At 45.6% G+C, this 14879-nt stretch overlaps 1 protein-coding gene across 3 annotated transcripts in view; it reads right to left on the bottom strand.

Annotated features, from left to right (window-relative positions):
• Positions 1-14879, bottom strand: part of SEL1L3 (SEL1L family member 3) — a 141634-nt gene that overhangs the window by 64522 nt on the left and 62233 nt on the right. For all 3 annotated transcript variants that reach the window (XM_030801385.1, XM_003258550.4, XM_030801386.1), the window contains exons 12-13: positions 4251-4370; positions 2007-2147 (exon numbers count right to left, since the gene is read on the bottom strand). In XM_030801385.1, coding sequence (XP_030657245.1) covers positions 2007-2147; positions 4251-4370 — 261 coding nt within the window. The remainder of the gene's footprint in view (positions 1-2006; positions 2148-4250; positions 4371-14879) is intronic.

The raw sequence follows: 14879 nt of genomic DNA, 5'->3' as shown, positions 1-14879 counted from the left end.
TGCACTTACTATTCTTTCCATATGGAAAGCCCATTTTCAGCGTGGGGTTCTTTCACACAGAATACACTTGAGGAGATCTTCTAGCCACAGGCGGAAATCTTCCCTGAGATGCTAATAAAGGGCTTCCTTCCTCCCACCCAGAGAAAACTTAGCAAGAATGCAGAACCTCCCCCTCCCTGCCCCCTGCAAAAAAGCCTTAAGGGGTGAGAGAGCAAACCCAGAGAAGGCATTATGTCACTCCCAGAGTCATTTATTTCTGGATTTGCCTCTCCCTGTAGATTGTGAGATCTTGGTGGGCAGAGATAATGTCTGATTTGTGCCTTTATCTTTGGATAGCGATCGGCCTCCACTCCGGTGGACAGGTGCTGCTCCTCTGTGCTTAATTGATCTAGGTCCTCTGCCTTCCTCTCTGTGTATGAGCTCCCTGAGGTCAGGGATGTGACTTATGCATCCATATGCCCCTCCATCTAGCCCAGAGCCTAGCAGTGGTCAGCCCTGAATGGAATGGTTGCTTATTGAACAAATACATGAGTGCATTCACATATGGTTCAGATTCAAAACATTTCTATGTTGATTTGACAACTGGAAAGAGAACGTCTGGGACCTCAATTTGGAAACCACAACAACCAGTAGGTTTTCAGGCTTTGATAGGGTAGGGAGGGTTAAAAGTGTAGCCACAGCCATGGTTAATTACTGAGTGGCCACGGCTGTGTTCTGGAGATGGGCCTGGCCTTGTTTGAAGATGCTTTTGCTTTTTGGGGGCAGCTGCTTTCTTTGGGTATGGACATAAGTCCAACAATTTCCTTACCAAAGCCAAAGCTTTTTACTTTTCCAAGATTGATGAATTGATGTTTCTGTGTTTGGGGATGATGAACACAGACTGTGAAGCCAGACTTCCTAGATCCCAGTCCCAGGTCAGAAATGTACCAGTTGGGTGACCTTGGGCAAGTTACAAAAACTTTCTGTGCCTTTGTCTTCATGTAAATGAACAGCAATCATAATACACCAAGGTACAAACCTCGTAAGTTGGTTGTGAGGATTTAATGCATTAATACATGCAAAGCAGGTAACAACCACTCAATCAGTGTGAACTATTACTAATTTTTTTTTTTTTTTTTGCTGGGATGGAATGTGGCTCTCTCGCCCAGGCTGGAGTGCAGTGGCACGATCTTGGCTCCCTGCAACCTCTGCCTCCCAGGTTCAAGCAATTTTCCTGCCTCAGCCTCCTGAGTAGCTGAGATTACACGCACAGCCACCATGCCTGGCTAATTTTTGTATTTTTAATAGAGATGGGGTTTCTCCATGTTGGCCGGGCTTGTCTTGAACTCCTGACCTCAGGTGATCCACCCACCTTGGCCTCCCAAAGTGCTGGGATTACAGGTGTGAGCCACCATGCCACGCCATACTATTTTGTATAAAGAACACGGCATTTTACGGTCCCCAAAGTTCACTGGTCCTATTATCTCACTCAATCTGTGGTCATTGCCACTGTCCCATGAGATGAGGTGACTCCAAGGACATACCTGATGGTTGCAGAGGTGGGACTTTCATGCTTGTCTCCTAGGCTCTTCCCACCCCTCTCCTGTTGGCTTAAAACCAAGATCTTTATTTTCATCAGCAGGATTGTTGGGATCCAGCCCAATTACACACTATGTTTAAGCTGTAATTAAAAGAGAACTCTGCCTGGTGGCAAACTTGCAGTGCCTGTGGGGGCTGGCGGCTGAGCGCCAATCGATACAATACGGGTGTCTCCTCCAGAATGCCGTGGTTCTTGCGAAAGCACAGAGAATCCAGGTGCCAAACATAAGACTAATGATTAAAAATGAGAAGAGGGAACTGCTTCTGACTCTGCCTTTTTAGCCAACATCCCTTTCCATCAAGAGTGACAGAAGCATACACTAAGTTTCTTCAGTTATCGACTCCCTGTTTGCCAGCCCGCCCACAAGAAACTGCTCAGGAGTTTGATAAGAATTGCACAATTTTAGCACGAATTAAGTGATTCTTACCTTGAATAGCACAATGGCATAGTCATAGATTAATGCAGGATCCTCCGTCTCCAGGGCGCCCTTGGCATACCACTCAATCGCTGCTTCGGGATTCTTGGCCACACCTTGCTGCCCCCAGAACAGCATCTGGGCCAATCGTTGCTTAAAGATAACAGCAATTTAGAACAATGACTTTTCCTGTATAATGCTTAACACAAGATTTTGAAAGGTGGGAGAGCAAACCTATTTTACAATGTTTTAGATTTAGAACCAAGGATTAGACACACTTTATCTTCCAACTGGAGGCAAGAGCCCTGAATGTGGACTTACGTAAATACAAGCCCTTAATGCAAGCCAGAAATGGTTCATGTGTGTGTATGTGTGTGTGTGTGTGTGTGTGTGTATGTGTGTGTCTGTGTGTGCGGTATCTACTGTACCCAGGACCAGAGCTAGCTAGAACTTCGTCAATAATCAGAACTCCTCAAATGGCACTCTTTTGGGAGGTATTGCCCTTTCTTTTGGCCCAGCGATTGGCATGGAGGTCTCTGCACATCTGTATCATTAGGGCATCCTTCTACAGCACCGATCTCTTATCTTATCATTTGTCTACATGGCTGGCTCCACCTTCAGACTGGAGGCTGGAAGCTCTTGGGAGGGAGGAACCTCAAGATGTTACTTATCTTTGCCCCTGTCTGTTGGCCCCCTAACCCGGCAGAGCTCAGCAGGTCATAGAAGCTGCTCAACAAAGACTTAGTGAACAAAGGAAGAAAGAAGTGCCTATGGTTAGAAAAGTTAATGCAAACTCTGGCACACCCAGGAAATGGCTCTGGCAGAGTCATTCCCAGAGCTATACATTGGAATTCCTTCCTGTACTAGAAAGACTGCAGGCCAGGGACAGATGCCCAGGAACGTGGCCAGAGCAACGTGTGTTAACATTCTATAACATTCTAGTTCCACATGGGTCCCTTATTGTCCTTCCTTCTTTCTGCTTCTCCTCTCATCTCGTTCTCTTCCCTTTTCCTCCCCAATACTTATAACTTCCAGCAAAGTATCTCCTGAAATGTGAAGAAGACCCCTATAGAGAGGAGGGAGACCTGTTACAGAAGAGCCTCTTGGGCCAGGTGTGGTGAGCCTTCATTCCTGCACTTTGAGAGGCGTAAGCAGGAGAATTGCTTGAGGCCAGGAGTTCAAGACCAGTCTGGGCAACATAGCAAGACCCCATCTCTACAAAAAATTTAAAAATCAGCAGGGCATGGCATGGTGGCACATGCCTATGGTCCCAGCTACTCGGGAGGTTGAGGCTAGAGGATCACTTGAGCCCAGGACTTTGAGGCTGCAGTGAGCTATGATCACGCCACTGCGCTTCAGCCTGCCCAACAGAGTGAGAACCTGACTCAAAAAAAAAAAAAAAAAAAGCCCCTGTACTGTCTGCTTGTCAACGCCTGTGACTCCTTTCTTTTGTCTTCCCCTTTCCCATCTCTGGGCTTCAGCCTCCTTAGCAGCCCCAGAGGCTCTTCCCGATGCTGCTGCACTCACAGGGAGCACTAAGCCAAAGCTAAATCCTTCCTGTGGGAAGGAGGCTTCCTCCCGGTGCAATCAGCCTTCACAGGCTCCCACAAAGGGCTCCTCTTCATAGTGAAATCAAAGCAGGGAAGTAGAGAGGGTGCTTCCCCAGCCATCTGCCCTTTCTCGTACCTCTTAAAAGTCCATCCAAAGACAAGAGATGTTCAAGAGACAAGGTTGATCCTTTTGGTCCAACAAGCCATAAATGACTTTCTTTTGTTCTCCTAGCTGAGTTCATGGTCTTCCGGACGCCTGTCTAATTTCCCCTGCACCCCAGGGTGCGTCTTGTTTTTCTGTCTGATGGATGCATCAGTGCACCTGATGGTAGTCTTTTGGGCTGGTCATAAATATTGTGGCTTTCCCTTCTTCTGGGTGAGTGGCAGAACTTGAAGTCAAGAGAGGCCACGTGATTTGCATCGGCCAATGAAATATCCCATTTGTGGGCAGAAGCGTCAGCCAGCTGGTAAGGCACTATGGCCATGGCCTGACTGTGATGGTTTTGGAAACCTCTGTCAGCTTGGACCCTTAAGGGATTGTGACAACTATGGCCTGCCCCTGACAACCCCTACTGGACATGTAGTGTGAGTAAGAAATAAACTGGCATTGTTTTAAGCCACTGAGGTTTTAGATGTTTCATTACTACGGTATAACCCAGTCTATCACGGCTGATAGAATCCCCAAGACAGTAGCCTGCATTTTTACCTGAGCTGCTGCGTTGCCTCGGGTAGCTTCATGCTTCAACCACATAAAGACATCTCCATCTTCTTTGGTTTGTACCTTGAGTATTTCATCATCTTTTAGTCTAATTGTTTCAACATATGCCTGAGAAGGAAGGAGGGAAGGAAGGAAGGAAGGAAGGAAGGAAGGCAGGCAGGCAGGCAGGCAGGCAGGCAGGCAGGCAGGGAGGGAGGGAGGGAAGGAAGGAAGAAAAGAAGGAGGGAGGGAGGGAAGGAAGGAAGGGAGGGAGGGAAAGAAGGAAGGAAGAAAGGAGGGAAGGAAGGGAGGAAGGAGGGAGGGAAAGAAGGAAAGAAGGAAGGAAGGTAGGAAATATCCAAATGATATAAGCATGCAAAAGACATGACATTATTCTTAAACCAGCAATTGCTCAAGAAAACCTATATGAATAATTGAAATATGAGATGTGCCTACAATGACATAAGGTCAAATTCTTTTTAAAGGAATGTATCACATCTTTTATATCTAAACGGTTGTTTGTTCCTATCGAAGTATTTGCCTTGGGAAGCCGAAGTTATTTCCACATCTACTTCTATTGCTCAGGCTTGTTTGGAAGCCCACTTCGTGCCACTGATTTCAGAGCCAGATTATACACATGCAGTATCAAAAAGGCAAATCAATATTTTCTAAGTATGACCTTATTTTTGATTCTAACGTATTACTATCCTGCATGACTAACCTCTTTTATTTTGCAGGTTCTGCTTCAAATATCTTTTGGCTATTTCCAAAAATTAAATCTACCCTGAAAAGAAGAGGGCATGTTAACTCTGAAGATGGAAGAAAGAATGTGGTAGAGGCTTTAAAGAAGAACCCAAAGGGAAAGTTCACAAAATATTTAGAATTTGCTCACAGCCTCCCAGGTATCTGACTCCTTTGAAGGAGATAAAATTCATTTTGATGTATAAACTTTCACTGTTTATTAAAAAATCCAGTCCTGTTGTTCCACGGTCTCTCTTTATACATAATGAAGTCACTCTAACCGTGCCATGAGGGGATACTAGAGAGGGCTCCCCATGCCCAAAGCATGCCACAGGCAGATGGTGAAAAAATTGGGTCTGCACTGGTTTGGAAAAGAAGCCCCAGAGAAGAAGGAGCCAGGCCTGATTTTCTTTGTTAGTTAATTAAGAAGAGTATTGAGCACTTTGGGAGGCCAAGGCAGGAGGATCACTTGAGGTCAGGAGTTCAAGACCAGCCTGGCCAATGTGGTGAAACCCCGTCTCTACTAAAAATACATAATTTAATGGGTGTGGTGGTACACACCCCTAATCCCAGCTACTTGGGAGGCTGAGGCATGAGAATTGCTTGAACCTGGGAGGCAGAGTTTGCAGTGAGCCAAGATCATGCCACTGCACTCCAGCCTGGGGGACAGAGCAAGACTCAGTCTAAAAAAAAAAAAAAGAGTACTGAGAGTCACAAACTCGAGTCTGCAGCCCCGTTCCTCAGAATGTCTCTCAGCTGCCTCTTCTACTGGCCTCGTGAAGCCAGGGGTCCCTTCCAGGGGGACTCGGGGCTGAGACTTGGGGATTGTGCTAGGCTCAAAACCCAGCCAGTAGCCGTTCCTGCTGGATAGCTAACCTGAGGAGGCCACCAAGTTAACAGCAACACTTAGAATAACGACGGCACTACCTTTTATTGAAACCAACTATATGCTCAGTATTTAAGATATGTGGTTTTTTTTCTTTTTTTCCACTTAATCCTCATAACAAAGCTTCGATCCAGGTATCACTGTCCCCAGTTTACAGGCCAAGAAACAGGCTCAGAGGGTGAAACCATGAACTCCACGTGACACTATAGAGCTGGCCTTGTCGGGTTGGCTTGACTCCAAAGACACAGCTCTCTGGCGCTCACATGGGATGTCGCCCTCTAGTGAGAAGGCGCTGAAATCCAGTCTGGGCACAGACCACTCTATCTGGTCCATGCTTGGCCAAGCTTATGGCCAGTGTGTATGGAGGGCACCCCATGAGCGAGTGCTTCAGCTTAAACTCCAGGGTACACTGTCCTGGGCGGTGAGCCTGGAATTGTGCTGAAGCATGAACTGCCCTGAGAAGGAGTTTTCAGCTGGAGGTTTTCTGTTCATCTGTTTAGCAAATGAGTAGTGGAGCCTAGGTTTGAACCTGGGTCTTTCTAGCTTATTGCACTGTAAAAAAGAATGGCTAAAAAGTTGGGTGCCTTTGATGTAGCAGATGCCATGCTAAACTCCACTTATGGATGCAGAAACTGAGTCTCAGATAAAGTAACTGGCCCAAGGCCCACAGGTAGTTAGTGATCAGTTAGAATTCAGATCCCCTCAGTCTGATATGAAAGGTGCTCTTAATGTTTTGTTTTGTTTTTTATTTTTTATTTTTGGTTGTTTTTCTTTTTCTCCTTGTTTTGTTTCCTCCTTGAATAAAGACATAACTCATGAAGACACAGTTCCTACCCTGCAGTGATTGATGTCCTTAGGTCTTTCTGTCGGTGATAATATTTCATAAGAACCATCATGGATGATGTGCCAGGCACTGTCCTAATTGTTTTGCCCAGATTGACTCATCAAATCTTTGCAACCTGATAAGACAGTCACCATTAATATCCTCATTTCACATATGTGGAAGCGGAGGCCCAGAGAGGTTAAGTAACAAGCCCAACATCAGATAGTTCTTCAAACTGAGGAGTCAAATCCAAGCGCGCTGGTTGTGGGGCCCACATCCTTTACCTAGCCTTACCATCGTGAGAAGTACTCAGGTATCTGGGTGGTGATGTAAATGGTGACTGTGAAAAGGAAACACGTTTGTCCTTTTTTTTGAGACAGGGTATCACGCTGTCACCCAGACTGGATTGCAGTGGCACGATCATGGCTCGCTGCAGGCTTGACCTCCCTGAGCTCAAGTGATCCTCCCACTTCAGCCTCCCGAGTAGCTGAGACCACAGGCATGCGCCACCAAGCCCAGCTATGTTTTTGTATTTTTTGTAGAGATGGGGTTTTGCCATGTTGCCCAGGCTGGTCTTGAACTCCTGGGCTCAAACGTTTGCCTTTTGTTTCTGTGTCCTAACCTGGCCCTGCCCCATCGCCCTGCTGGAGTCACTGAGCTTTGCAGCAGGGTGGGACCATTAAGAGCACAATTTTTCATATCAGATGGAGGGGATCTGAATTTTAATTTACCACTACCTACCTTAGGCCTTGGGCTGGTTACTTTATCTGAGACTCAGTTTCTGCATCCACAAAATGGAGTTTAGCATGGCATCTGCTACATCAAAGGCACTCAACCTATGAGCCATTCTTTTTCACTGTGCAAAGAACTAGAATGACCTAGGTGCAAATCTAGGCTCAACTACTCATTTGCTGTGTGACTTTGGGCAATTTCTGACCTCATAAGGCTGCATGATGATTAAATGAGATTGTTTGTCTGACAAAAACAAGCAATGGAGAAAGGATTCCCTATTTAATAAATGGTGCTAGGAGAAATGGCTAGCCATATGCAGAAAATTGAAATTGGGCCCCTTCCTTATATGTTATACAAAAATTAACTCAAGATGGACTAAATACTTAAATGTAAAACTCAAAACTACAAAAACTCTAGAAGAAAATCTAGGCAATACCATTCAGGACATAGGCATAGACAAAGATTTCATGTGAAAATGTCAAAAGCAATTGCAACAAAAGCAAACATTAAAAATGGGATGAATTAAACTAAACAGCTTCTGCACAGCAAAAGAAACTATCATCAGAGCAAACAACCAACCTACAGAATGGGAAAACATTTTTGCAACTTACCCATCTGACAAAAGTCTAATATCCAGAGTCTACAAGGAACTTAAACAAATTTACAAGAAAAAAACCAAACAACTTCATTTAAAAGTGGGCAAAGGACATGAACAGACACTTCTCAAAAGAAGACATTTATGAAGCCAACAAATGTAGGAAAAAAAAAGCTCAACATCCCTGATCATTAGAGAAATGCAAATCAAAACCACAATGAGATACCATCTCATGCCAGGTAGATAGTGGTGAGTTAGAATTCAGATCATGCCAGTCAGAATGGTGATGATTAACAAGTCAAGAAACAACAGATGCTGGTGAGACTGTGGAGAGATAGGAATACTTTTACACTGTTGGTGGGAATGTAAATTAGTTCAACCATTGTGGAAGACAGTGTGACGATTCCTCAAAGACCTAGAACCAGAAATAACATTTGACCCAGCAATCCCATTACTGGGTATATATCCAAAGGAATATAAATCATTCTATTACAAAGATATATGTGTGCATATGTTCACTGTAGCAGTAGCAAAGACATGGAATCAACCCAAATGCCCATCAGTGATAGACTGGATAAAGAAAATGTGGTACATATACACCACGAAATACTATGCAGCCACAAAAAGGAATGAGATCATGTCCTCTGAAGGGACATGGATGGAGTTGGAAGCCATAATCCTCAGCAAACTAACACAGGAACAGAAAACCAAACACTGCATGTTCTCATTTGTAAGTGGGAGCTGAACAAGGAGAATACATGGACACAGGGAGGGGAACAACACACACTGGGGCCTCTTGAGGGGTGGGGGGAGGGAGAAGATCAGGAAACATGTGAATGTATGCTGGCTCAATACCTAGATGATGAGTTGATAGGTACAGCAAACCACCATGGCACACGTTTACCTATGTAACAACCTTCACGTCCTGCACCTGTACCCCGGAACGTGAAATATAATATTTCTTTTAAAAGAAGATTGTTTGTGAAAGAGCTTAGCAAAGTGCCTGGGTCATGGCATACTCTCAGTAAATGACAACTCATCATTTTTTAGGGCCTTAACTCATACTAAAGTGTAAATGGCTAATTGCTGTTTAGAGCGTTAACCCTGTTGGTATTTGCAGTTTAGTACAACTGAAAGCCTTAGGTTATGGGGATGAAGATTTAAGAGAATTTTAAGCTTTAGAAAACAGAAGGACTAGAACTGGGGGAGGGAGTGTTGGGGCCAGAAATAATTTAGGGAGCTCATCCTGTGTGCTTGTCTGTACTGGATTGACTTATCTGTGCTGTAACAACATGGCAGGTGCAGACCATCATGGCTCCCATGTTACGGGTGAGAAACAGACACAGAGGTGAGCAGAATGATCCAAGAGTTCACACCCAGTGAGAAGCAGACCCAGGACTTGAACCCAGGCAAATCTGGCCCTGGAGCCACCACATGCTGCCTGCCACACCCAGGCGGGGGTTGCCTTCTCCATAGTTCTGGGGTCACTACGATAGCAACCAGCATCACATCGTGGTCACATTCCTGAGGCCTTCTGTGAAACCAGACCACCTATTAATACAAAGACTTCTGAGGCAGGAACGACCTTTAAAAGGAAAGTGTTCAGTTGTCCATTCATTCAAACAGTTTTGTGGGCAGGAAAAGCCGGGAAGAAGCTGTGGACTGGAAAACAAAACAAAACACTGGGCGGGTGTGTGGGGTAGGGACAGAGCTGGTGGACACTGGCAGGAACCAAGCGTCCCAGCCTGACCAGTTCTGGGACCCTCCATGGCTTCTGGGTTTTCATTGTTGTTACTGTTGCCGTTTTATAAAATCCACATTTCTAGAATGAGCAGTTCAGAAGTTCGTATCTTAATACTGCTGACCAAGTCACAGGAGGCCCAGTGTCTGGAGACAAAGCAATCCTCAGACCACCTGGCACCAAGCCCCAGAGAAGGCTCCACACTGTCCTGGGGACGCTGACACGCCTTTCATTCCAGTCAGCCTGCAGGCCACAGAGGGCAGTGCTCACAACATATCCTGTGTGTGTGTCATCAACTTCAGGAAAGGTGAAGGCTGGGGCGCAGTGGCTCATGCCTGTAATCCTAGCAGTTTGGGAGGCTGAGGCAGGCATATCACTTGAGCCCAGAAGTTTGAGACCAGCCTGGGCAACATAGCAAAACCCTGTCTCAAATTAAAGAAAAAAAATTATATATGTGTGTGTGTGTGTGTGCATGCGCGTGTGTGTGTAAAATTTCAAAAAATAAAATAAAGAAAACCTTAATCAATACAGTAAGTGTGGCCAGGTGCTCACACCTATAATCCCAGCACTTTGGAAGGCCGAGGCGGGCAGATTACTTGAGGTCAGGAGTTCAAGGCTACCCTGACCAACATGGTGAAACCCCATCTCTACTAAAAATGCCCAAAATTAGCCAGGCGTGGTGGTGCTCACCTATAGTCCCAGCTACTTGGGAGGCTGAGGCATGATCCCGGGAGGTGGAGGTTGCAGGGAGCCGAGATCACACCACTGCACTCCAGAGGGACTCTATCTTCAAAAAAAAAAAAAAAAATACGGTAAGGTTTTGTGTTTGTTGGACAATATTTCCTTTCTAAGTCCAACAGAGCATAAAGACAAAAAAGAAGAAAGAAGAAGAAAGAAGAAGAAAGAAGAAGAAGGAGGAAGAAGGAGGAAGAAGAAGGAAGAAGGAGAAGAGGAAGAAGAAGAGGAGAAAGAAGAAGAAGAAGAAGAAGAAGAGGAAGAAGAAGAAGAAGAGGAAGAAGAAGAAGAGGAAGAAGAAGAAGAGGAGGAGGTAAGATCTGGGAGAGTGATGCGGGAAGGACAGGGAAAGGAAGAGAGGTAATGAAAGAAAGAAGAAAGAGGGAGAGAGAAGAGGGGGTAGGAAGAGGAAAGAGAGAGGAAGAGAAGGAAAGGAGAGAGGAAAAGACAGGGGGGAACAGACAGGTAGTGGAGAGAGAAAGAGGAGAGGGAGGAGAAAGAGAAAGGAAGAGAAGAAAGAAGGGACGTGGAAAAGAGAGAGAAAGAGATGGAGGGAGAGAGGAAGGGGGGCAGGTGAGGGCAAGAGAGGAGAGAGAGAAAGGAAGGAAGAAAGGAAGACAAAAAAACAACCCTCTAGTTTTTGCAGCTGAGGAGCGAAACCTCTCAGCAGCCCCACATTTTCCAGAAGCCTCTGCCTTCCCTGAAGTTGTGTAATAGAACAGTTCCGCCAGCACCCCTGGGAACTCAGGAGCAGGCTCAGCTGGAGGAACAGGCAGTTGTGGAGCCTGCACTTCAACCTCTCACCTCAGGGCCTGGCAGAACCGCCACGAGGAACTTACCTCTTAGCGTGTTTAAAATCAGCTATAATGTTAGGCTCCCAATAGGAATGCGTGTGTTTTCTTTGTAGAAATTTGACACTTCAGGGATTTGTAAGTCGGAAGGGGAAATATCAGCTGTAAGGGTGGAGAGACAGGGAAGCAAACAGCCAAGATTCCCCAAATATGGGTGTCACATACGATGGTGGTGCTGCATGCAGGAGAGGCAGGGGCTCATGGCAAGGGCTCTCAGTAGCTGCTGTCAACAACGAAACACAGGTCCCCTTGAAAAGCACCAGCATCAAGACACTGCAGTGACTTTCTGTTCATCACTGGGTGACCTCTGCACCCACTTCTAGCCATCTTTCCATCAGTAAACACTGAGCGCCAACTATGTGTCAGGCACAGTGCTAGGCCCTGGGACACAGAGGTGAATAGCTGACGTCCTTGCCTCAGGCAGCTCATAGTCTACTGGGGAGCCAGCTCTGTCACCCTGCACACAACACCCAGCACAGGAGCAACGGGAGAGATGTGCCTAGATGTGACGATGGCACAGCAAGGAGAGACCCAGGAAGGCTTCCAAAGGGGGTGATGTCTGAACAAGAATCAAAGTGGGAAGAGTCAGAGGGAAAGGGGGAGGGGCGTGGAGAAAGCGAACCAGTGAGCAGACAGGCAAGGTCAGGAGGTGGGAACAGCCAGGCCTGGCCAAAAGTTTGGTGTTGCGAGTTTGGTTGGGGAGGTAGCAAGGAACCAGATGGAAGAACGTCTCATATGGCATCCGATGAGATAGACTTATTCTTCTGGGTGAGTACTTCTCAACCTTGGCTGCAGGGTACAATCCCCTGAGGACTGTATTTTGTTGTTGTTGTTGCCATTTTATAGAATCAACATCTCTGGAATGGGCAGCTCAGGAGTTCATCTCTGATACCGCAGAGTTAAAGCCTGCTGACCAGTAGGCTTATTTTAAAATATACATATACATATATACATGTATCCACATATCACATGTATGTGCCTAGGCCACACCCCACGTCACTTTCATGAGACCCTCCATGGTGGATTCCGTGCAGAGATGTTCTGTAAGCCCCCAAGTGATTCCAGTGTGCAGTGGTGCACTTGGCCTGAGGGAGAGGATGGGAAGGCACAAGACTGGTGACAGAAAGACCAGGATGGCTGGGCGAGGTGGCTCACACCTGTAATCCCAGCACTTTGGGAGGCCAAGGTGGGCGGATCACCTGAGGTCAGGAATTCAAGACCAGCCTGGCCAACATGGTGAAACCCTGTCTTCCCTAAAAATACAAAAATTAGTCGGGCGTGGTGGCAAATGCCTGTAGTCCCAGCTACTTGGGAGGCTGAGGCAGGAGGATAGCTTGAACCCAGGAGGTGGAGGTTGAAGTGAGCTGAGATCATGCCAATGCACTCCAGCCTGGGTGATAGAGTGAGACTCTGTCTCAAAAAAAAAAAAGAAAGAAGGAAAGACCGGGGAGGAGGGGGTCTCCATCTGCTAGGGCTGCCATAACAAAGATCCACGGCCTGGGTGGCTTAGGAATGTTCTCATAGTCCTAGAGGCTGGAAGTTCCTAATGAAGGTGTTGGAAGGCTTGGTTTCTTCTGAGACCCCCCTCCTTGGCTTGCAGATGGCCGTCATCTTTCTGCATCCTCACGTGGTCATCCCTCTGTGTTGCCTGTGTCCTACTCTCTTTGTTGTTGTTTGAGACAGAGTCTTGCTCTGTAGCCCAGGCTGGAGTGCAGAGGCATGATCTCGGCTCACTACAGCCTCCACCTCCTAGGTTCAAGTGACTCTCGTGCCTCAGCCTCCCGAGTAGCTGGGATTACAGATGTGCACCACCATGCCTGGCTAGTTTTTGTATTTTTAATAGAGATGGGGTCTCACTATGTTGCCCAGACTGGTCTTAAACTCCTGACCTCAAGTGATCTGCCTGCCTCCTCCTCCCAAAGTGCTGGGATTACAGGGGTGACCCACCATACCTGGCCTCTAGTCTCTTTTTATAGGGACGCCAGTCCTATTGGATTAGAGGTCCACCCTAACAGCCTCGTTTTAACTTAATCAACTCTCTAGAGCTCTGATTTCCGAGTATGGTTCCATTCTGAGGTGCTGGGAATTGGAACCTCATCATATGGATTTTGGCAAGACACAATTCAGCCCATCAGCTGTTGTAGGAGCTCAGAGGGGAGATGATGAGCAACAAATTCAGGCAGCAGCAGGGGTGCACAGGGGGAGGAGAGAAAAAGTGGCATGGAAAGCTGTTGGGGGTTGTTGACTGGTGGGATGATGGAGGATCCAAGATGACTCCCCAGGTTCTAGCATAAACAATCGTACCATCTGCTGAGGTGTTTGCAGGGAATGGAGATGAGGAGGGATGTGTTTCTTTTGCAGTATGTGACAACGACGGCAGATGGGGATTTGTAAGAAAACGGCCAGAGATTAAGGTCTGAGTATTATCATATGCGGAGGTCAGCTGAAACCAGAGGTGTAGATGAGATCTCTGTCCAGAAAATGTAGAGAGAGAACAGAAGATTGGCAACCAAACCTTGAGGAAGAGCACCTTTTGAGGAGTGGGCAGAATGCAAGGACTAATCATTTGTAATTAAGCCGCAGAAACAAACAGAAGCACTAGCCATCTTCTTTCTATCTAGCCTGAAGCAGAGTCCTACTAAAGCATAAAGAAAGGAATGTGAAGGGAGAGCACTAATAAAGATGAAATGATGTGACCCACGAGTTACATAAAAGAGAGAATGAAACAAGAATCAAGAAAGCAGTTATTGATGGGTCCTTGGTTTGTTAATTAGAGGTCTGGCTTTCTCTGTCTTCTCATTTACTACATTACGCTGGTGAATTAATAGATTTCTCAACAAAAGGACATTTAAATCAACATATGACACCTGTTTAAATTCTTAAGAAGCCATTAATTACACATTCTTAAGAAAATGAACTATGACACAACTCTTCTAACTGTATAATTCCTATCTGTGATTCTTAATCAGGCGACTTTTCAGCTGCAAGACGGATCTTTTCTATTCATCTCCTCTGGTTCTGACCAATTAAACATTTTCTTTCGCAATCATAACATTTCATATGCCAAATCTTCAAAAGAAAAGGAGCTTGTTAGCAACCTACCATTTCCTGTTGCTAATTTATGCTGAATTTGAATTCTTAAAAGTATAACATATACATGTAGAACATTATTAACACATCCAGGCTTAGTAAAAAAGAAAAAAAAAAGCCATTTTTTCTTTGGCTTGACTTTGTGCAAATTTTTTTAGAACAATTCTTAAAAAAAAAAAACTTTACCAATTAATAAATCTATTCCTGTAAATTGAGGTTAAATTATACAGACAGAAAATACATGTATAAATTATAAGGGTGTGTAAGTTTGTTCAGAAGGAATCATTATTTTCTAAAGGAATTGGAATGCCTACATAGACAGCCTTTTGGTGTTTTATAGTGTGACTCACGTTCAACATTTACTGACAGCATATATCTTCAAGTCATTTACTTCATAGCCACCCAGTAGCCACTCTAGATTTCTTTTCCAGAAACCAACCATTC

The sequence above is a fragment of the Nomascus leucogenys genome, chromosome 20 (assembly GCF_006542625.1).
Source record: "Nomascus leucogenys isolate Asia chromosome 20, Asia_NLE_v1, whole genome shotgun sequence".
In the NCBI taxonomy this organism is placed as follows: Eukaryota; Metazoa; Chordata; class Mammalia; order Primates; family Hylobatidae; genus Nomascus; species Nomascus leucogenys.
Note: the sequence above shows the minus strand (reverse complement) of the source record. Positions and strands in the feature narration are given on the sequence as shown.